Below are 23184 nucleotides of genomic sequence, written 5' to 3'. Positions count from 1 at the left end.
GATTTTAAGGGTCTATCACTCAACAATTTCAATAGGTCAGAGAGAAGGTTTTATTGTAGCCTCTTTGAAAATATGAAATATTTCTTCGACAAGCCATTTACTTGGGGCTTTACCAACTAGATTTTACATGGTTTTGAATTAGTTGTCTTTAAACACCCACTGCAATATTACTACTTTGCAAATTAGCTAGAGTACAAATTCTTAGATGTTTGATACTCTATAATGCCAATTTAACAGCTTCAATTTCATATATATATGGGTGTCTTAACTTTGAATAAAATGTATTTGAAAGAAAGGGAGAATTAGCAATTCTCGAGGCTCTAAAATTTTCTTCAATGCAGGTCCTCATCATCATCTGCAACATCTTAATTATTACTATACCGCAAAATGACCATTACTTAAAAGGCTAAGGTGTTTTATAGTTCTATAAAGCATACTCAAATGTGTAAATTTAACATGATTATAAGAGCTACAATAATAAGCTCAACTAATATGTCAGCTAAAAATCTTGACACTTAACTACAGTTGTGACTTGAACCAGATATACCCTATAAAAGACTAGTAGCTCGAAAACTAAACTATAATCCGATCCTACCACACGCACAACCAACCCAATAAGCCCGACAACCTAAGAACTACCCGCACACTCCCTCCCTTAAATGAATACTCACCTGCACAACATAATTCAGCCCCCTGCCAATAGTAATCCAGCCAAACAGATCCTCATCATCCCCAATCACATTTAAACACCTTGATACACCCACACTCCCTCATATTAATAGCACACACCTACACAATATAGTACCACTACGAGACTGCCACTGTAGAACGTATGCTCCAATTTGATTACTTCCAATATCAGATTTCCAAGAATTATGGGAAACAATAACAGAAATTAACCATGAAAGAAATTTTGGATTAGAACGGTTGTTCAAATTAAATTTCTAAATGATCAAAATTATCTATGAACATCGAAATATTAAAAGCGAATAACAACAAAAAAAATTGTAGAAATTAGGGATTTGAAACAACAATTTGAACAATCAGGAAAATCGGGAGAGTATCTGAATGCCTAACATATCTTGAAATTCATTCAGAACTGCAATTGCTAAAAGCTTATAACTGAAACTGAGACAATTAATCTATTTGGAATTGTAACATGCATTATTAGTGTCAGTTACTACTAGTTTTTAAATAACCGGTTATTTATATGCCCATTACTAGTGGTATAGCTGCAGTATCTTTGGATTAGTATTCAACGATATGATTCTATACATCTCACAACCTTTCACTAAACTGGTTAAATAGAGAAATAAATGGACATCTCAGAACCTTTCACTAACTGGTCAAATGGAGAAAGATTGAAATATTCATTCAAAGTAATGAAGCACGGATTGAGAACTTGACTGAAGAAATTTAGCAGCTATACTATACACACACAACCACATAATGAAAGTATAACTACATTTCAAGCAGAGGTAGCTACAGACTACAGAAAAATACAGCTTGTGCACATACCATAATATATCTGCAAGAAAAGAACAAGTAAAACAACTTTTGAATTGTTTTAACACCTCATACAAATGAAAGGTATTGATGTGATAAAGATCCAATCATCTCATAGAAACATAAGAAAATTTCAAGCAGTACCTCTGCACATCGAATACCAATAGATGGATCAATGAGTAGATCTAGTAGGCCACCTACAAGGTCGTGTGATGAGAACTGGACTCCTTCATCAATCACACCATTGTATCCATTAAACACCTGTGAAGAGGCAAATAAGACATGTTTCAAATTATGAACTAAACAAAGTGAGCAACAATAAGATATAACTTATATCTAGGCAAAATTAAATAAAATATCTAGTTAATAGTGAGTAGGAACAAAAGTACCACTCTGGGGTCTGGACTTCAACAACATTATCAGCTCTAAAACTGCTGTCAGTCAGAAACAACGAGTTATTAGAGCGAACATTAACTTAAACATGACGAAAGGGGATGAACAAGAATAAATTAGCTTTACTCTTTACTCTTTAAACTTAACTATTATTCAATTAAACCCAGTTGAGTCGAGGGTGGCTATGTAGGCATCACTTTGAAAATATTTGATGATAAGGAGATGTGCGAATCTACGAGGGTACTTTTTTGGAAGGGGGGAGTCAAAGCCCACCGTCTATTATGTTACTGGACTATTGGACTCAACATTTCCAGTGTCTACATCATATTTTTACCCAGATTTGTATCCATATAGATGCAAAATAGTGGGTTCCCTTGTTCGATACTTGATACTCAAAGATAGGTGTGCCTTGACACTTGACACTTGAAACTATAAAATAAGAAAATTTTAATAAAAGTTGAGTCTGATACTTGGTCGCACACCATGAACACCCAAGCTGCTGGATACCATAAATATGTTGTGGAGGTTCTGAAAGATCAAACATATTCAGTGTCTCACTCGTGCCAAGAAACTCTAGAAAGACAGTATTCCAACAAACCATGGCGAAACATTTCCCCATGAAACTGGAAAACCTAACCCCAAAATTCAAATTACATGAACATTTAAACACAAAATTGCATCAATATAATTGAAATGGATAGAAAAGGTACCAGTGATAACATTATCATCCTCATCTGCCACATCTTGCCTCATCACAAAAACTCTTCCAGTTGGCGGTGGTCGAGGTGGATTGCGGTTTGAACCTCTTGTGTTGTTGTTGTTACGACCACGATCGTTGTTAATTGAAACTGGTCCTCTTATGGTTGACGTCACTTGATTTGGGCATTCAACGTAATGATCATGGCTTCCACATCGATAGCAAGCATTTGTGCCAACACGACATTCACTCTCAACATGATTCCTTTTTCCACAGTTGGCACATCCTTGCGACCGATTGTTCCTTCCTGGAAATCCTTGTCCCCTATTATTTCCTTGATTACCATCATTCCTCCTTTGATTTCCCTGATAATTTTGGTTAGGCTTCTTTGCTCCTCCTTGGCTTTGGTTATCATTTCTCCTTTTATACCCAACATTTTTCACTTCACGAAGTAATACCACTCGCTTTACATTAGCTGCAATATCAACCATATCCTGATATGAAGAAAACCGTTGAGTGGACAACCTATCCTGGTACTTAAGGTGCAGACCTCGCTCGAAACGGTTTATTCTGGACTGCTCTGTCGACACCAATTCTGGTGCGAACCTTGACAACTCCATGAACTTATTTGCGTACTCCAGAACACTCATTGTTCCTTGCTGCAAGTGCAGAAATTCATCTTCCTTTTGTTTCCTCAATGGTGGTAGATAAAAATTATCTCTCATTAACTTCTGAAGTTGGTCAAAACCAAATCCGGGCTCATTCTTTCGTTCCTTGTTAACTTTCCACCATAATCCTTCTTGGCCCGACAAATAAAATACTGTAAAATCAACTCTCCATTTCTCAAGGCATTGCAAGGTTTCAAATAACTGATCAATGCGACTTATCCAATCCTCGAACTCAACTGGATCGGGCTTGCCATCTTAGGATGGTGGGTTGAGTGATGAAAAGTTCTTGAACATCGTTTCACTCTCGTTCCCACTTACATCTTTCTTTTTCCGAGAATCATGGACTAATTCGGCCAACATTGCACTCACCTTTTCCAACCGTTCCATTCTCTCCTCATGGCCATCAACATGGACATACTCCTCGTGGATAACATTGTCATCATCATGAACATGGTGTTGATTGTGAGCTTTGTTGGTAACATCGTTGATAACATCAATGGTCGACATTCTACATAACATATCTTATCAGATTGAAGCGAAATAATAATATAAAATAAGCCCTTTTATCCCGTTCCTACACTCACACTCATATTTATTTTAACTTAGCATGATTTTAGAATATTCCTTTTTAACTTATTACTTAAAACTCTTTGCTTAAAGCCTAATGAATTCTATTTCGTGCGAAACCCGTAAGGTCTAGCACTTATGGTCCAGAACCTTGGCTCTTGATACCAAACTGTAATGCCCCGACCTCTAATTCAAGTATTAAAGCATACTTAGCAGCGGTATTATCCTAATTCAGTCAGGACATTACCTGTCGTAACTCCCTCTTGGGAATTACAAGGCAACATCATAACATAAGCTGTTAAATTCTCCAATATATATATAATAATCCTTTATATTTCCAAAATAAAAGTACATAACTTACTAAAAGTCTTTAATTAAACTATTAAAACTTTAAGAATAAACTAGGTGAATATCACTTAAGTGAAATCCTCGCCACTACTCGTTCCCATCGATCGCAGCAGTACCTAAAAATAGAAAACAAAAATAGTGAGCCGAAGACTCAGTAACGAACTATTCTAGCAACGTAAATTCATTTCAATTCATTTTATTTAATAACACAGGGAGAATAAAATAGTGTAAAACATTTATAAAGCCATTTATTTAATTCATTCATAACTTTTGGGTGCACATGCTAGCCGTGGCAAGTATGATATGGTGGAACGTCTTCCAAGATGGACCGATGTCCATAAAACATGGGGCCTTGTCCTGAAAACATGAGAGCCTTGGCTCAATGGGCGGCTACCCCATGGGTACATGCATGACCGAGAATCGTAACCTGTGAACATATACTGCCAAACGGACTAGGTCTTCCACTTTCCTTTATCATGTTGCGTTTAGTTTTACATTTTAGCCTTTTTACTTCAGTTGAAGTAACATAATTCCTTTAGATCATGTTATCAAAATAAAACATCATTTAGATCCTGGGATCAATAAAATATCATTTCTTTCCTGGCATCACATAAACATCATTTCTTTCATGGTTTCTTATAAACATCATTTTATAAGAATTTCAATCAATCATATTATAAGAAATAATTCCATAAAATCATATTATAATAAATAATTCAATCAGTTCATATTTCATTTACCGCAATTCATAAATCATGTCAAAACATTCATTTCATAAATCAATCATAACGTTGTAATTTCATAATCGCATTTTTAAGGGAATTGCGGGTACTAGCAATAGCCGTTAGCTAACTCCGCGATTGGCTAGGGATTTTCCTTGGTTCGTTTGTCCTGAGCTCCAAGTCCAATTTCTTTCAAAATAATAAATCATTGAATTAGTACTAGATCGATAAATAATTAAAAATTAATATTTTATAAATCATAAATTTTATAAGTAACGAATTTATAAATAACAAATTTTAATAAAATATAATTTCGAAATTTAATGAAAATTTTATTAATCGAATTTCCAATCAAAATATATAAATATTTCATAAATCGATTTTCATGAAAATATTATTTAAATTCCATTTTTGCTAATTCAAGCTAGTAATTTATTTTAGTAAACTCGATTATTAGGTATATTTCCCTACCTGAAAATAATAATAAACAATTTCATTAGTAAATAACTAAATTCTCAAAATTTATTAAAGCATGTAAATTAATAATTAGGAATCTGAAAATACAATTCAGTTTGTAACTCACCCAAAAGTCCAAAGGAAATATGGCCCAATTTATATGTCGGTTTTGAGGAGAAATAAAACAAAGTCTTAAACCAAAATTAGTTTTTGGTTTTCTGGAAACTAGGAACACGAACAGGGGAGGGGACAAAGGAACAGGGCATGGGAGGAGGAAGGAGAGGAGGGAGGAAGAGGGTGGTCGGGCTGGGCGGCTCGGTGTCGTGGTGCGACGGTGAGGCGGTGGTTGTGCAGCGGCACGGTGGTCAAAAGGAGAGAGAGGGAGGTGCGGAACAAGGAAGGAAGTATAGGAGTTTGAGGGGCGTTTCTGGTGGTTTTGGGCGGAGGTAGGGCGGCTCGCTGGGTTATTTTGGGGCGGTGGTTGGTTGGCAAGGTGATGAAGGTGGCTGGAGGTGGTGGTGGTTGTCGTGGGTGGTGCGACGAAGAGAAAAGAGGAACGGGGCAGGGGAGTCGCGAAGAGAAGAGAGAGCAGGGGAGGTGGAGACGGTGGGGTGTGTGGTGGTGCTAGATGGGCGACGGTGGTTGGGGTGGTAGTCAGAGGTGGTTTTTTGGTGTAAAGGGGGGTGAACAGCGGCGTTGACAGTGGTGGAAGACGGTGGTTGTCGGTGTTTGAGTCACAGAAAATCAAGGAGTGAGATTGAAATTGAAATTGTATTTGGTTTGTTGTTGAAATTCAATCTGAAAATTCCGAATTTGTAAATAAGAAGAGTGAAGAACAAGGAAATATGCTTGGGGTCCAAGGATTTGAATTTGGACAGAATTGTTCCTGCTTTGTACGTGGAGAGCAAGGGAAGAGAAGCAAAATGGAATCTTTCTATTCCAAGGGCAATTTCGTAGTTTTACTAAGTTGGGCATAATTTCTGAAATTGTTGCTATTTTTGGAAACTACTAAAAATAGAATGGTTTAGTTAAAATAATTCCTTATAAAAATATCGTTAACGAAAAATAAATAAATTTTCGTTTATAAATTTATCGTTTAAAGTAAATCGTAAAAACGTTTAAATTAACGAAATTCTTTTATTCGTAATTATTTAAAACAAAATCAAGCTAACAAATATTTTTAAGTTTAATAAATCAAGTTTAAAAATCTCGGGGTATACATCACTAGACTCAGATCCAGACTCATCCTCAGACTCGGACTCGCTCATCATAGATCCTTTGCCCACAATAATCTTGAACATTTTGACATTTGGAGCAGTAATCTTGAGGGACTTCCTCCATCCATTGACCATCTTCTCACTAGGAGCGATAAGCTTAGACGGGTCAAATCTTCGATTTGAGTGATCATTTGGACCATAGCATCTTCAGAGATGATTGGTGCTACTTCTTGGCCAAATAAGAGACCAAAAGCTGCTGAATCAAGGCATTCAGGAGCAACCTTGTTTTGTATTGGAGGAGCATCTTCGAGGAAGTGGAAGTCTTGAAAGATCTCGAACCCAGGGTAGAGGATCCCTTTTGAAGTATCATAGAAAGGCTCTGGGAATTCAGAGTATAAGTAATCATCTCCTTCTTTCATGAATTTCCCGTTGAGTATACGCTTATGGGGACGTATCTTGAATTGGTCGTTACCGGCTTGACGAGCCCTTAGCTTGGCCTCTCGTTGATTTTTGTCATGCTTAGTTGGTTTGTATCCCAGACCAAAGCAATTAGTCTGTCCTTGAGTTTTGAAAGGAGATTAGGCAGGTGGTGGCAGGGTGGTGCCTAAGAAACGTCCACGTTTGATCATTATATGCCTTGCCATGGGATTAATTTTGGATTTGATGGCCCCTACCTCAGCACTGAACCCCCAAAGGTCCTCATCATTGTCATCAGGTTCTATCAATATCAGAGCTTTGTCAGATATCTTGGTTCTTGGATGGGATTCATTCAGGGTAATGATGTTCCCCTTGACCTCCATTCGCACTTTCTGATGGAGTGAAGAGGGCGTAGCTTTAAGATCATGGATCCAAGGTGTTCCCAAAAGAAGATTGAAACTTTCTTTGATGTTGAGCACTTGAAAGCTCACTTTGAGCTCAATTGGGCCTATTCGGAGTAGAAGTCTTAGAGTCCCCATTGCTTCCCGACAAGTGTTATCATAGGCGCGAACACCCTAGGAGGAGCTAGAAAAGTCATTTGGAGTGAAGCCCAAATTTTCAGTACTGCGAAGAGGACACACATTGATGGCTGATCCTTTATCCACTAGAGTCATGGGGATGATTTTATCTTTGTATTCAACGGTCAGATAGAGAGACTTGTGATGGCTCGCCCCCTCAGGTGGGAGATCCTCATTTGTAAAGGTAATCCCTTCTTCTAGATTTGTTAGTAACCCGACCAGTTCATTAGGAGTAACTTCCGGGGTGACATTCAGCTTGACTAGAGCATTGATCAGAGCAGTGCGATGCTCAATAGAGGAAGCCATGAGCTTCCAGATATTAACCTCTGCTTTTGTACGTTTCAATTTTTTGATCAAGGGATTCTCTTCAGTGAGAGGAGGGATATTAGTTGCCGAGATAGCCCTGTTGACTGGCTCTTGGATTCGGTCGGATCGAGTCATGACCTGAGCACTGTTATCTGCCTTAGTGCCCAAGTATTATTCGGCGTTCACAATTTCTTGACATTCATCATCAGAGATATTCTCGATAGGAGGACAATTGTATACATCTTCAACTATATTGACTATACTATTTGATAAGTGAATAAACTCCCCGGCAACAGCGCCATTTTGATAAGGGGATTTTTCGATCGTTGAAACGAACTCCACCTACCAAAAAAGTTTATAGAAACACCTAATCCGACACACTATATTGATTATAGCGGCAAGTTTAAGGATCGTCCCAAGAGAATGGATATATTTGACTTTTCAAACTATTTGCATTCACAAGCTAGCTCAAGCGGAAATGAATTTATGTATCTATGAATCTATTGAAATCTAAGAAAAGTAAATGGAAAAATCTAGGGAATTGGGGATTGGCTTGGGTTCATTAGGAAAGGTCGAAGTTCAATCAATCAACAATGCATGGAAATGATAATTAGGGTGAAAACCAACAAATATTGCATTGGCCACCTCTCGGATAGAGTGCATTGAGTTGCCTAATCCGAAGGAGAGCTCTCGCATAACCTCTAGACTAGGCACCTACCAATTAGAACTAGTTCATCCCATTGGTCTTTTCTCTCTTCCCCCGTCCCCCCTCCCCCATGCATTTGGGGGGAGTCTTCAAGCTAATCATTTTGATACGGCGTTTTTCGGTTGTTGAAATGAACTCCTCCTACCAAACAAAATTTATAGAACTCCTAATCCGACACACTATATTGGTTATAGATGATGAGTGACATTTATGTCACTCCTAGGGGTAGTTTTAAGGTATTTTTCTAGGTTATTTTCTTATATTTTCACCTATTTTTAACTTTAATTTCTTATTTTATTATTTTATAGCTTAGTGATCGAGGGAAAACTAGGTCGTTACTAGTCTCTCCTAATCAAACAAAAACCTAAACTAATCACTAATCACAAGTAAATCGATAAGTAAGGGTCGAAATCCACAAGGACTAAGGTGCACTAGATTATGCTAATCGAACAACAAGCTAGGCCGAAACGAGTTGGAAAGTCAACTTACCAACTAAAACTAAATCAACTAAACTAACTATCAAAGACAAACGAGGCTAGGGAATGGGGATCAAACGACAACCGATCATGATACAAGCATAAGAGGACCGAAACTAGGGACGATAATGCATAAACACTACATGAATGAAGTGTTGGTTCAATTATGGACTCCAATCATCTCCCGAGACGAATCCTTTCTTAGGATGACAAAATGCGGACTCCCATCCTACACTCTATCACTCTTAGGTAAATTAAACATCAACCAACAAATAGTCAACACAAAGTCACAATCCCTTGATTTTCTAAGGCCGACTACCCCAATTTCAATGCTACACACAAGTGATCAATTCATATGCAACAAAGCTTGAGTACATTAAAACATGGAATAATTTAATCATGTAAAATCTCAATTTCGAATCACAAACACCCAAATCAATCATGGTTGAGTTTTCACCAAAACCCTAACCAACAACACTATTCCATAAACATAAAAATAGGAAATTTAAAGAAATTAACAACTAGAAACATGAAACTAAACATTAATCTAAAGAATAAAGTAACTAATTAAATCATGAACATGAAATTAAGCAAAAATAATTAAACTAATCAAAATAATAAATAAATAAAGCAATAAAGAAATAAATGAAGAGAGAGAGTAAGAAATTTCTCATTGAATGAAGCAAGAAGTTGTTCAAATCTCCAAAGTGCTTCTTTAATCATCCAAAATGCAAGCTTGCCATAAATTTTCTCACTTTTTCTCTCTTCAAACACTAAGCATAAACCCTAAACCCTAAGAAAAAGACTAATTATTTACATTATAATTTGTCATGACCCAAAAATGGGTATTTATACTAAAAGCCTAAAATAAAAATAAAAGAGGTAAATAAAATAAATAAAAAAAAAGGAAAGGAAAATCTTAAAATAATTAAAAAAAGAATTAAGTAACTTCCAAGAAGAAAAGAAAAGGAAAAAGAAAAGGAAAAAGAGAGAAAGAAAAATAAAAAGAGAAAAAGAAATAAAAAGAAAGTGGAAAACAAAAAGACAAAAACCCCTCAAAAACCAAATTAATCAGAACCCCCTTTTACATTTCGTACTCCCTTCCTTCGTCCTTTTCTTCCCCATCTACGCTGCTCCTTCAGATAGCAGCATCATCATCATCTATCATCATCACCGACATCAACGGGTTATCATCATCCTTCATCAATCTTTCATCATCTCGCTCAACATCAATTAATCGCAGCCGTCAAATTCGACAGTACGGCGGTGAATCGAGGCCACCAACAATGAACCACCAAGGCAACAACCACGTGACAACCGCGAGCTTTCATTAATCCGTACAAGAACTTGAGCGCTCAAATGTTCGGTCGAACTCTAATGGAGGTTCGGGAGAACCCGAGTTCGGTTTGGGCAAACAAATTGAGGTTCGACCGAACCTTATACAACCAGGAACTCTAAATTTCATGTTCGGTCGAACCAAATTACGGGTTCGAACGAACCAATTACTCTGTTTTTGCTCTGTTTTCTGGGTTCGATTTTGGTTGATTTGTGCGCTAATTGGTGTTGTTATTGTTGGTTGTGTGTGTATTTGGTGGAAGTGTGGTGGTGGGCGAGCTGCAATGGTGTTGCTGCATTGATGCCAGGCACGAGTTGGGTTCGTGGTTGAGAGGGTGGTGCGTATGGTGTAGGGGAAATGCGGTGAGATGGGTAGCAGGTGGGGTGATGTTGTGGGCATAAAATGGGTGGTGAAGGATAAGGAGTGTGGAGTGTAGGCTAAGGTGGAGAGGATAGGAAGGAGCTAACAAGGAGATGTTTGGTCTTTGGTTTGATCTTTGGCAAGTTTGGGCCCAAAATACCAAGAAGACATAAGGACTTGATTTTGGCTCGTAAATTTTACCCGGACCTTAAAATGCATGCTCCGAATCACCTACACATAAGAAATAGAACACGAGGGGAGAAACGAGAAAGTATAATAAAACAAAACAAAAACAAAAACAAATAATAATAATAATAATAATAATAATAATAATAATAATAATAATAATAATAATAATAATAATAATAATAATAATAAATATAAATAGAAAATTAATAACAAAAACTAAATAATTAAACTATAAAATTATAAAACTAATAAAATAAATAAATTACAAAATTAAGATCTAAAAACTAACAAAAATAGCTAAAAACACTAGAGTAAGCTATAAATAACCAAAATAAGAGATTAAGGAAAATAAAGACTAAAAATGCTAAAAATAGAATAAAATTTACTCAAATAATGCCTAAATTACTACCCTATGAGTGACATAAATGTCACTCATCAAATGCCCCCAAACTTGAGCTTTTCTCGTCCACGAGCAAAACAATGAAACACAAAGGGAAATAGGATAGAAAATTTGAGCAAAACGAGTTATTAAGAAGCTAATCAACATAGAAAATAGGAATTCGGATAGAATATACACTAACACACTGTCGTAGGAATCACGATTGCATTTAAGCACATGCAATAAGTTCTTTAAACCCCTAAATCTCTCTAGAGGGCGAGTGAGATCTCGCAAGGGTTTCCCACAAGATTAACCCATAACTCTTATTAAGCACGGTTAAGTGATTTTGCGCAAAGTTATCTTATCAAGCATGGTTCACCAAACATGGTCGATTCAAACAAACTTTCAAAGCATAACCATCATCAAAATACATCCATGAATTAGGAATATAGGGGATAGACTAATCTAAGGTGCAAGAGAATCACAATCAAAGCATCGAATCATCAATTAGGTTCACTAAGGCATCCAAAAGTCAAAAATTGTTCTCAAATGGATAAATATGATCACGACCACCTAAAATGCACATTGACTCCCCCAAACTTGACTTTTGCTAACAGAATCTTGGATTGTAAGATTAAATAATTTGAGTAATGGGTCTAAAGTTTCGATTCTTGAGCCGCAATGACATTCATCATCACTAGGGAAAACTTTACTTAATAAATTTTCAAGCTCCCACTCAATCATCTAAACTAACCCACTTTCTCATGGAGTTGTGGTATTTACCACTTATTGACTCTTTTTTTTCGTTTTGAAAATTTTAATAGGCTTATTATGCCTTGTGGGTTCATTGGCTCACTTATTGGACTCGAAACATTAATCACAATCTTTTTTCTCTACAATCCAACTAACTCTTAGCATAGCTTATGCGGGGGAATGAAGTGCATCAAATGAATTAAGATAGCAAAGAACATCCAAAAGAGAACAAAATAAACTCTTTTCAACAAAATATTATCATTTAGAATTATCGAAAACTTTTTCAAGTTGAGACTCAAGCAACAAAGATTAAGCCATCCCTAATCGCCCTAACTCACACATGCAAATATCCAACGGAAATACATCTACTCAATTATCCAAATGACAAGGGAATCCACATTAAAAATCATCGAGATTATTTCTTTGGACAAGCAAATCATTTTTAGTGCTTTTATTCAATCATTTGGGACTTTTTTTTGGATTTTCTAAGATTTTTCGATTTTTTTCAAAATTTTGAAAGAAAAGATAAATAAATAATAAATAAATAAATAAGGAAAATATTTTTGGATTTTGAATTTTATAAAGAAAAAGAAAATAAAGAAACGATAAAAATGAAGCCTCCTCCAAGCTAGCGAAAAGTTGTCCCCCCCAAACTAGAATTAAGCATTGTCCTCAATGCTTGAAACAAAGACTCCAGGGAAGGGAGGGGGGGAAAGAAAACACGCATTCAACCAATATACATAGTTCCGCAAATCACAACACATTAGAGAAAGAGAAATGGAGGCAACCGAATCAACATTTTCAACCATCCAACCTCATGCCTCATCAATTCATATTCCTAATCAATCCATGGAGTAATAAAAAGAGGGAGAGGAAGGACACTACCGGGTAGTAGGTGGGTGTAAATACCCGCAAATGATCCAATTTCTCCATTTGTAGTCAACTTTCTCCAAATTTGTGCTTTACTTTCCTTATGCAATCAAGAATGAGCATTTATTCAACTTAGGTACCTAAAACAAGATCAAGAAGTGAAACGAAAAATAAGTAAAATTCAAATGAAATAAGAAAATGAAAGCAATAAAACACGGGTTACTTCCCGAGAAAGGCATATTTAAGGTCCTAAGCATGACCTTTCTAGTAAATAACAAGCTAATGATCGCAAGAGTTTATCATATGCACTAGCACACATTTCATGAGATAAAACATATGCAATGACAAGAGGCAATGTGTGCATAAAGTGCATTAGAACTCTATGCCAATGAGGAGAAGGATGCCTAAAAGAAGAGGGATCAAAAGAAAAAACAACAAAATAAGAAAAAGAAGAATCAAAATAAGGAAGTGAAAAAGAAATAGGCAAATGTTAGGGGGGAAAATACCCTCTTGGTGACGTGGGCATGCATGGCAAGAATTGTGTGCGTGGATGCCAACAAGGCGTGAGGTGGTACTATTCGAACGGTCTTCCCAACTGCTGGGCTCAAAACGGACGTTACAACCGTTGATGGAGCCGGATTTCATTACGGATTTATTATCTAATTATGGGCAATTATTCCATAAACGTTACACTCATATTGTAAATGCCTATAAAATGGCTTAGTCGTGTTTGTTTTAGATACGCAATTCTTAAGCGATAAACTTACAATTACCTTATGCTTTTACAACTTGTTCTCACCATATTCAATTATCTAGCTCAATCGATTGTTAGCACCATCATCAAGGCAAGTTCGTCCCTAAGTCGAATTTGTCCAAAACAATTTGGCGCCCACCGTGGGGCTGACAATCAAAAGCAGCTCGATAATACCATTACAATCACCATGGCCGGAAACGCTAGCTCATCCGACGACATCACTCGTCGCTTCGAAGCCATGGAGCAGCGCATCGGCATCCTCCAAAGGGAAAACGAAGCGCTGCAATCCCAAGTCAGGTCTACCGCCTCCATCGCCACCGGATCCAGGTTCCAATACCGACGCGACACCTCCGGGCTGAACCGCCGCTTGGATCTCGATGCTGCCCCGGATCACCCCCTCCACGTACCCTTTGGCGAACCTGGAGGTCCTGTTCTCCAGCAGATCCGCGAGTTCGATCCACTACCGAATCATCCCCGTTCTAACCCGAGTTGGCTTCCCCCACCTCCAACTCAACCATTTTCCGCAGGAACATCGACGACAACCGTCACCACGACGGCTGCTCGGGTCATCCCATCTCAGGCCGGCACAGCGACATCCGCCATGATGTCGACCCCTACCTCCGCTCCAGCATCCCGACCGTTACCTCCCCCAATGGTGACCATGTCGATGCCTCTACCCGCTTCAATCCTAACACAAGGATTGGCGCCGGTAGCTCAGATGCAACGGGACCAGATCCTCTCCCAGCAAGTCGTCCAACCCGTTGTCAACGTAGTCGCTTCGGCACCAGGAGCGCTCCCCCAGTTGATGACGGCTCCTCCAGCCAGCCAGGCGCCACAAGCAGCGTTGCCAAGCGCACTAATGCGACCCGACTCTTCTCGAAACTATTCTCCATACACTCCTCTTAACAGGTCAGTCGCTCCGGTTAGTTACGGCTTTGTAACACCTTTCCCATATGTTGCAGGTACCCACGCGACTCAAGGAACGCCCCAATATATGCAGTAAGTGGTACCGCAGATTACTCCCCACCAGCCTCATGGCGTATACCCCCAAAGTACCTATTATCAGCATCTCCACGCCAGTATTCCCGAAACCTTCAGCCCACTTGTCCCGGTGCTCAACAGCATCTGCGAGAACACCAATTACCAACTCCAACAAATTATGACAATGATAAACAAAATTCCAGGAGTACCAACACCAATCAAAGAAGCCAGCCTAGACAGTTATGCCGACTCACCGTATGCTGACCCCATTGATGCAATAGACATCCCTAAACGGTTCAGTCCGCCCAATATGCCTATGTATGACGGGACGTCCGATCCAAGAGAACATATCCTGACCTATAAACAACGGATGATGACCATTCCAGTTCCCAAACAAATGAGAGAAGCCAGCTCTGCAAAGGGTTCGGTTCGACGCTAGTTGGGCCCGCCTTGAAATGGTTAACCAGCCTACCAAATGGATGCATCACCTCTTTTGCTCATCTCGACAATATGTTCAATCAACAATTCGCCAGCAGCAGGTGCCTAGAGAAGCAAACAAGTGACTTGTACCGAGTAATTCAACGCCCCGACGAACCTCTGAAGGACTACATAGCCCGTTTCATTAGGGAGAAAGTGACCGTCCCTGAATGTGATGTCCCAACAGCTATCGAAGCATTCAGACAAGGGTTATATGGCGAAACCGACCTCTAGAGGGATCTAATCAAATACCCTTGCAAGACGTTCGAAGATGCTCAAGCTAAAGCAATGGCCCAAGTGAGGCTGGAAGAAACTCTCCATTCTCGGAAAGGGGGCAACGACTACTCGAAGACGGAAAGACGATTGCCCTACCCCAAGAGAAGCAATGATCGTCCTGCTCCTTATTCCCGACCTCAGCACGTAGCAGTGGTGGAAGATGATGACGACTCCGACTGGAAGAACAGCCCGGATCTACCTCCAAAAATTAACGAATACTCTTTTTGTGTTGACACTGTAGGTCTAATGAACCACCTTTCAAAGATGGGGAAAGCAGTGCAATGGCCGCCAAAGTCTAGCAAACCTGAGTCGAAGAAGGATCCCTCGAAATGGTGCGACTTCCATGCTGACATCGGCCACACAACCAACGATTGCGTCACATTAAGGAGAGAAGTGGCTTACCTGTTAAAGAAAGGACAGCTAAAGGACGTCATGTCAGACAAAGCTCGTGGAGTCGTCAACAAAAACAATTCTAACTCTCCATCTAGACCTCTTCCACCTCCTCCTCATACTAAAACTGTGAATTTTATTGCTGGAGGTTCTGACATTTTTGGTTTAACTTATTCCGCAGCGAAGAGGCACGCTCGAGAGAACGAGATAGATAGACCGGCCCGAGCCGTAGCCGCCAAGTATCTAACCCCTATATCCTTTGACGAATCTGATGCAGGAGACATCTCGGATAAACATCACGATGGCCTAGTGATCTCCATTCCTGTTGGGAATTGCATGATCAAACGCGTCCTTGTCGACAACGGCAGCTCAACTAATGTGATGATGCTTGATGCCCTCAAAGAGATGGGGCTTAACCCAGATACGGATGTCATTAAAAAATCCACCGTGTTGATAGGGTTCAGCGGCGAAGCAAAGACTACCTTCGGAGAAGTCACCCTACCTGTTTGCGCTCAAGGGATCAACCAACATGTAAAATTTTGTGTTATTGATTGCCCTTCATCTTACAACATTATCTTGGGCAGGCCATGGATCCACGACATGAAGGCCATCCCTTCGACGTATCACCAAACCATTAAGTTCACAACTCGATGGGGAGTTCAAGAAATCAAGGGGGATCAACAAGAGTCCAAAGAGTGCTACAAAGCGGCCCTGAAGCCTTCGGCCACTAACAAATCCTCTTTATAGCAATTACAGTCCAGTTCTGAACCGGTAAGCTACAACGAGCCCAAGTCCGAACAGCTCGATGAGGTCATCCTGGATCCCGCAAAGCCAGACCAGGTTGTTTTTATTGGATGCGATGTTCCTGACAACATCAGGTCGGAACTTGTCGCTTTTCTCAAAGCCAACAAAGATTGTTTTGGATGGTCCCATGAAGATATGCCCGGCATCAGCCCAGACGTCATCACTCACAAGCTCAGTGTCGACCCCAATCATAAGCCCGTCAAGCAGAAGCGACGAAAGTTCGCTCCTGAGCGCAACCAAATTATCAATGACGAAGTTCAGCAACTGCTAGATACAGGGAAGATCAGGGAAGTAAAGTATCCGGACTGGCTAGCCAATGTCGTCGTAGTAAGAAAGAAGAACGGGAAGTGGCGAGTCTGCATAGATTTCACCGACATCAACAAAGCATGCCCCAAAGATTCTTTTCCTCTACCCCACATCGACGCCATGGTTGATGCTACTGCAGGACATGAGATGCTCTCATTCATGGACGCGTTCAGTGGGTACAACCAAATTTTGATGCACCTAGAAGATCAAGAGAAAACCGCCTTCATCACGGAGCGGGGTACTTATTGTTACAAGGTCATGCCATTCGGCTTAAGGAATGCCGGCGCCACCTACCAACGCTTAGTCAACAAAATGTTCAGAAACCAGCTAGGCGACACAATGGAAGTCTACATCGACGACATGCTCGTAAAATCCAAAAAAGCCTCGGATCATATCACACATCTCCGACAAGCTTTCGACGTTTTGCGAGAATACAGCATGAAGCTCAACCCCACCAAGTGCTCATTTGGAGTCTCTTCCGGAAGGTTCTTAGGCTACATGGTTACGCAAAGAGGGATCGAAGCAAGTCCTGATCAGATCCGTGCAATCATCAACCTACAATCACCTCGGAACCAGAAAGACGTGCAAAAATTAGCAGGCAGAGTGGCCGCCCTCAACCGCTTCATCTCCAGGTCGTCCGACAAATGGAAATTGTTCTACGATATTCTTAGGAAGAATGAGAAGTTCAGCTAGACCGACCGCCACGAAGCCGCTTTACAGCAACTCAAGCGGTACCTGACGAACCCTCCCCTGCTATCCAAACCAAAAGACAATGAAGAATTACAGGTGTACCTTGCGGTGACGGAGTCGACCATCAGTGCAGTATTAGTACGAGAGGAAGACGGGAAACAACTACCTGTTTATTACATCAGTAAGTCTCTACTTAGCGCCGAAACAAGGATGTCCAAATGGGCGATTCAATTAGGTTGTTACGACATCAGGTATGAACCTCGCACAGCCATCAAGTCACAAACTCTAGCAGATTTTGTGGCCGACTTCAGCCCGAACCTCCAACTCGAAGTCGATCTTGAAGTAAACACACTAACCGACGGTGGATCCTCCTCAACATGGACCCTACACACCGACGACTCCTCAAATATACGGGGAACAGGCCTCGGCATCGTGCTGAAATCACCACAAGGGGACACCATAGTGCAGTATGTCTGTTGCGAGTTCAAAGCTACCAACAACGAGGCAGAATATGAAGCTTTGATCCTAGGATTATCACTAGCGCTCGACATGAACATCCGCCGACTTAAGGTACGTTGTGACTCTTTGTTAATTATCAGTCAGATTAATGGTTCGTATGCAGCAAAGGATTCAAAGATGCAGGCTTACTTGGAAATAGCAAAAAGGCTCGTGAACAAGTTTGACTCATGCATTTTACAACAAGTACCAAGAGATCAAAACACCCAGGCCGACGCCTTAGCCAATCTCGGCTCCAACATCAAACCTAAACTCACCTCCATCCCCGTAGTCCACTTAATGTATCCAGCCATCACCAAAGATAACCTACCCATCACCAAACAGCCCCAACCCACTCAAACGCCCTCATGGCGCGACCCATACATACACTGGCTCAAACACAACACCATCCCACCTGGAGTTACCCACGAAAGGTCCTTCCGCATGAAAGCCTCCAGATTCATCCTCATCCACGGAGTATTGTTCAGAAAATCAGTTGCAGGACCATACCTGAGGTGCCTAGATCACGACGAGATCGAGTCGACACTGCACAACATACATAATGGCGAGTGTGGAAACCACGCCGGAGGAAGAAGCTTAGCCCACAAAACCCTTACCATCGGATATTTCTGGCCCACCATGAAGAAGGACGCAATCACCTTTGCTAAGAAGTGCGACTCCTGCCAGCGGTTCGCATCCATCTCTCACCAACCTTGTGAGGTACTCCACCCCATCATATCCCCTTGGCCCTTCATGAAATGGGGGATGGACATAGTGGGGCCATTACCACAAGCGTCAGGGCAGCGCGTCTTCATGCTGGCAATGACTGACTACTTCTCCAAATGGATCGAAGAAGAAGCTTTCAAGCGAGTTCGAGATACTGAAGTCATCTCGTTCATCAAACGTAACGTCCTCAGTCGGTTCGGTATCCCTTCCGAGATCGTCTGCGACAATGGTTCTCAGTTTATCAGTAACAAAACCAAGGAATTCTGCAGCCGATATAACATCACCCTGCACACTTCAACACCGAGATATCCCCAAGCAAACGGCCAAGCCGAATCCAGTAACAAAATCATCATCAACAACCTCAAGAAACGTCTCGAAGACGCCAAAGGAAGATGGGCAGACGAGTTACCTATGATCCTCTGGGCCGACAGGACGACACCCAAGACGGCGACCAATCATACTCCTTTCTCCTTGGTCTTCGGTTGCGAAGCAGTCATTCCTCCCGAAGTCGAGCTCCCCACAGCAAGAAGTAACTTCATGACTCCAGGGATGAACGACTCAGTCCTGGCTTACGACATCGATACCGCTGACGAACTCAGAGAAGCAGCATTGGTTAGGATGGCATCCTACCAGCAAACAGTAGCAAACAGCTACAATAAGAACGTAAGGGTTCGAGTATTTCAACAGGGAGATTGGGTTCTACGCAAGGTCTTGCCAAACAAAAAGGATCCTCAACACGGTAAACTGGCCCCGACATGGGAAGGCCCCTACCGGATCGTGAGACGAACAGGTCATGGAGCGTATGAGTTGGTTGACAAGGATGACACACCCATCCCAAGAAGTTGGAATGCAACACACCTAAAACTGTACCACTTCTGAACACTCGAATGTTTTTTTCTTTCTAGTTTCTTTTTTAAACGCAACAGGTACTCTAGCAGTCGTCACCATTATGTCGACATCCCCGAGATAGGGTGCGCACGGTATATTGTGAAGTGAAGAACGTCTCGGGTTGTATGCACTTATAGGCAACCAGAAGTTAAGTTCCTCCCCTCTATCTTTTTCCTTTCCTTTTTACATGATATCACCATTACTGACTTAGGCATCGGAGGGCCGTTGGCACCACCAACGGCCAACCCTCACGCCACCATCTCGTTTTGCAGGCAACATCATGGTGACATCATAATAATACACGTGGGAGGAACAACAAACATAAGGATTCGACTCCACCTCGTCTAGTATTTTTCCTCGAACTCTTTCTTTCTCTTTTTCTCCTTGTCGTAATTTCCTTTCATTTTCATGTCGCTCCATACTGACTTAAGCATCGGAGGGCCGTTGGCTCCACCAACGGCCAATCCTCACGCTCTGCTATGTTGACAGTATGATGCCCACATGGTGAAGGTACAACAAGGAGAAAACAGAAGAGACAAAAATATGCAGTACAACATACAGGGGAACATAATTGAAATTGCGTACGCGTATTCAGAGACGCAAAGTGATGAGAAATAAACGTCTGTTTTATTCAAACTTGATTGTATACATTACATGTTACGAAGCTTACATCTACAATTTACATCTTACGAGTTGGGCCATACAAAATGCCTGAAAAACAACTGTACAAATTACAAAACACAATTTAGGCCATGACAAAAACGCCTGGTACACTATAATGTACAATACACATACAATGGAATACAGTTATACATCTTCTACAGTTTACATCTTGCAGATTCTTCTTTGACAGGCTGGAGGCGTCGCCAAAGTCGATCTTGAGGTATGAGCCCAACCTGCAAAAACAAAACGCCAACAGAAAAAAAAAAAAAAAAAAAAAAAAAAAAAAAAAAAAAAAAAAAAACACATTTCTTCCAAACACAAACAAGGAAACACAAGATTGGAAACCCACACAAATATTTACATGACTTGTCCCCTTGGACAAGCCCAAAAACATCCAAAAGACTGCCGCCTTCGAGGCGAAACACAGCCACAAATATTTTTTCGACCTTCCCAAAGGCCGAACACACAAACACATTGTTTAAAAAACAAAAGAAACCATTGTTTGACAAACACAACATTCAAATACTTAATTTTTTAAGGAGGGGGGACAGAACTACTCCTGATGGTCTGCTGGGCCTGCATTCTCCCCTTGTTCGCCATCGCCTGGTGCCGCCATCGTCTCGACATCGGGGCTGGTTGCAGTTGCACCCTCCTCGACGTCCTCTTCTTCGCTAACGGCACCAGGGGGGATATAGTCCTTGGGGAATGCAGTGTTAAACTGAGCAATGTCCTCGTCAGGAGTCCAGTTCACATGTTTGCCCGCCTTGAACTCCTCCATCATCTCGGCCTTCATTTTCCAAGTGTAGTAACCAGCGCACTCGTAAATCCTAGCCTTGACTTTGGAGAGAGACTTCTTCAGCTCGTCAACTTGGACAACCAGCGTCTCCTTCTCAGCATTCAGCTGCGCGACCTCAGCAGCCCCCTCCTCCTGACTCACCTGCAGCGCCTCAGCCCTTGCCGTCGCCTCCTTGGCCACATCGCCAAGACGACCAGCCTCCTGCTTTGCCTTCTTCATGTCGTTTTTCAATTTTACTATTTGATCTTCTAACATTATGACATGATGACGTGTGGCTAAAGCAGATTGCTGGGACTGTTCGAACAAAAAAATAAAATAAAATTCAAGAGTCACTACACTGACGAGGCGAAGATGGCATGCAGGGAACGAAATTACAATAAAATAACAAAGGGAGTTGAGACATACCCTCCAGGCATCCGAGACGCTCTCAACAGTTGCAGCAACTGGGGACAAGGTCTCTTGACACTCCCGGCTTGACGGCATCCACAGACGATCAACCTCGGGCCAGAGCTGAACCCTTGGCGTGTCTGTCGACCCATAGTCGTCGGGGAACTCCACTGCAAACTTCCTCTTCCGAGGCGGAGGTGGCAGTTTCTTCTCAGCAGGCATGAGCAAGCTGGTCTCCCCTGTCGCCGTGGTGTCCGTTGAAGTCTTTGGCGGCTTCGGGGTGACAACATGGTGATGGGTTTGGCTCAGGACATATTCCCTAGCGACTCGAGCCGCTTCTTCAGCAGTGCATCCGCAGAGGGAGCCTTACCAGAACGAGTCGAGGGGCCAGTTCCTGTTAAACAATATTTATTGACGGCTTAGTCTCGTCTCAACGATTGTAATTTGAAAAAGGGCAACGAACCCGAAGTTGTAAACTAATCCTAACTCATGTTTACCTGTTGATGTCAACATGCTCACAGGTTCAGAGATCTCTTCTTCTTGAGGCTCTTCGCGCTCGAACTTGGTGCCGACAAAGGCTCTGTCCTTTAGAGGAATTCCCAGCAGCACATCAGTCTTCTCTATGGCTTCAGCACCAACACCAACTGTGTCGAAGGATGCACCTACAAAAACAAAAAAGTGAGACAAAGTCAAATCAACAAGCCCAAAAACACCAAAACACAAACAAATACCTCTAGCCATCCACTCTCCCGTCAAAAAGTCGGAGTCGGACCCTAAACTAGCCAACTCCACAAAAAAGAACCGACCCATCCACCCGCGGTCGTTCGACTTATCCGCACCAAGAAGGGCCTCCCTGTCATCCTTGACATGCAGCAAGTACCTACCAGCCCCATAATTCTGGACCTTGTAGGTGTACACAAGGTCCTCGACCCGGAACTCCATGTCCAGTTGGCCCGCCAAATGGTCAACCAGGCGCATTACTCTCCAGACCTGTGGCATCAATTGCGCTGGCGGCACCGCCAGCGCCCTCAGAACTCCTCTCACCAGAGGCGAGAAAGGATAAGTGTATCCAATTTTGAAGGGGTACTCGTAGAAGCACACCCAACCGTCCGATACCCAGTTGGCCCGTTCATCGGGCTGCGGCAACCGAATTACTGCCGACGGAGGAAAGCCACACTCCTCCCTAAGTGCCTCCACATTCTGCTTTCCCCAAGTGGCCGGCCGAGCATTCTTCTTGTCCAATATATGGGTAGGGGCGAAAATCGGGCCCTCAATCATATCGCACTCCACTACCACCTTCTTGTTCTTCGCGCGAGTGGATTTCATTCCCATTCGCTGCGACATGAGGAAAGTCGGAGAAGAAAAGGAAAAGTAAAGAAGAAGAAGAATTGAGCAGTTACCTGAGGAAAGGAGAGAGAAAGGGCGCCGATCGTTTTTCTGGGAAAGAGAGGAGAGAGATTGCAGAAGTGATTTCGGATGGTTGGAAGTGCAGCCTTATTTATTGGCGCAGTTGGGCGGTTGGTTTCCCCAAGGCAAAGATCATCATGACTCTAACGCTGTCAGCGTTGGGGAGGTTAAGAGGCGGTTTTTCCTTTTCCTATTTCATG

General features: G+C 41.5%; 2 protein-coding genes across 2 annotated transcripts; both read right to left on the bottom strand.

The window, feature by feature from the left end:
* Nucleotides 1–20947: 20947 nt before the first annotated feature.
* LOC130463944 (uncharacterized) lies at nucleotides 20948–21799 on the bottom strand. The gene is made up of 2 exons (XM_056833242.1): nucleotides 21596–21799; nucleotides 20948–21484 (listed from the first exon to the last, which is right to left on the bottom strand). Exons 1-2 carry the CDS (start codon nucleotides 21797–21799, stop codon nucleotides 20948–20950), a joined length of 741 nt encoding a protein of 246 aa, XP_056689220.1.
* Nucleotides 21800–21835: 36 nt separating this feature from the next.
* On the bottom strand, nucleotides 21836–22921 carry LOC130463943 (uncharacterized). Its single transcript, XM_056833241.1, has 2 exons — nucleotides 22075–22921; nucleotides 21836–21971 (listed from the first exon to the last, which is right to left on the bottom strand). The coding sequence occupies exons 1-2, from the start codon at nucleotides 22919–22921 to the stop codon at nucleotides 21883–21885; spliced, it is 936 nt and encodes a 311-aa protein (XP_056689219.1). The 3' UTR covers nucleotides 21836–21882.
* Between the last annotated feature and the right edge of the window lie 263 nt (nucleotides 22922–23184).

The sequence above is a fragment of the Spinacia oleracea genome, chromosome 6 (assembly GCF_020520425.1).
Source record: "Spinacia oleracea cultivar Varoflay chromosome 6, BTI_SOV_V1, whole genome shotgun sequence".
NCBI lineage: Eukaryota > Viridiplantae > Streptophyta > Magnoliopsida > Caryophyllales > Amaranthaceae > Spinacia > Spinacia oleracea.
Note: the sequence above shows the minus strand (reverse complement) of the source record. Positions and strands in the feature narration are given on the sequence as shown.

Excerpts from the sequence above, each read along its gene's own strand:
- LOC130463944 (XM_056833242.1), bottom strand. The coding sequence starts at position 21,799 with ATGCCTGCTGAGAAGAAACTGCCACCTCCGCCTCGGAAGAGGAAGTTT. Across the intron at positions 21,485-21,595 it reads GCGTCTCGGATGCCTGGAGG|TCCCAGCAATCTGCTTTAGC; the intron begins GTATGTCTCAAC and ends TTGTTCGAACAG.
- LOC130463943 (XM_056833241.1), bottom strand. The coding sequence starts at position 22,921 with ATGTCGCAGCGAATGGGAATGAAATCCACTCGCGCGAAGAACAAGAAG. Across the intron at positions 21,972-22,074 it reads GAGCATGTTGACATCAACAG|GAACTGGCCCCTCGACTCGT; the intron begins GTAAACATGAGT and ends ATTGTTTAACAG.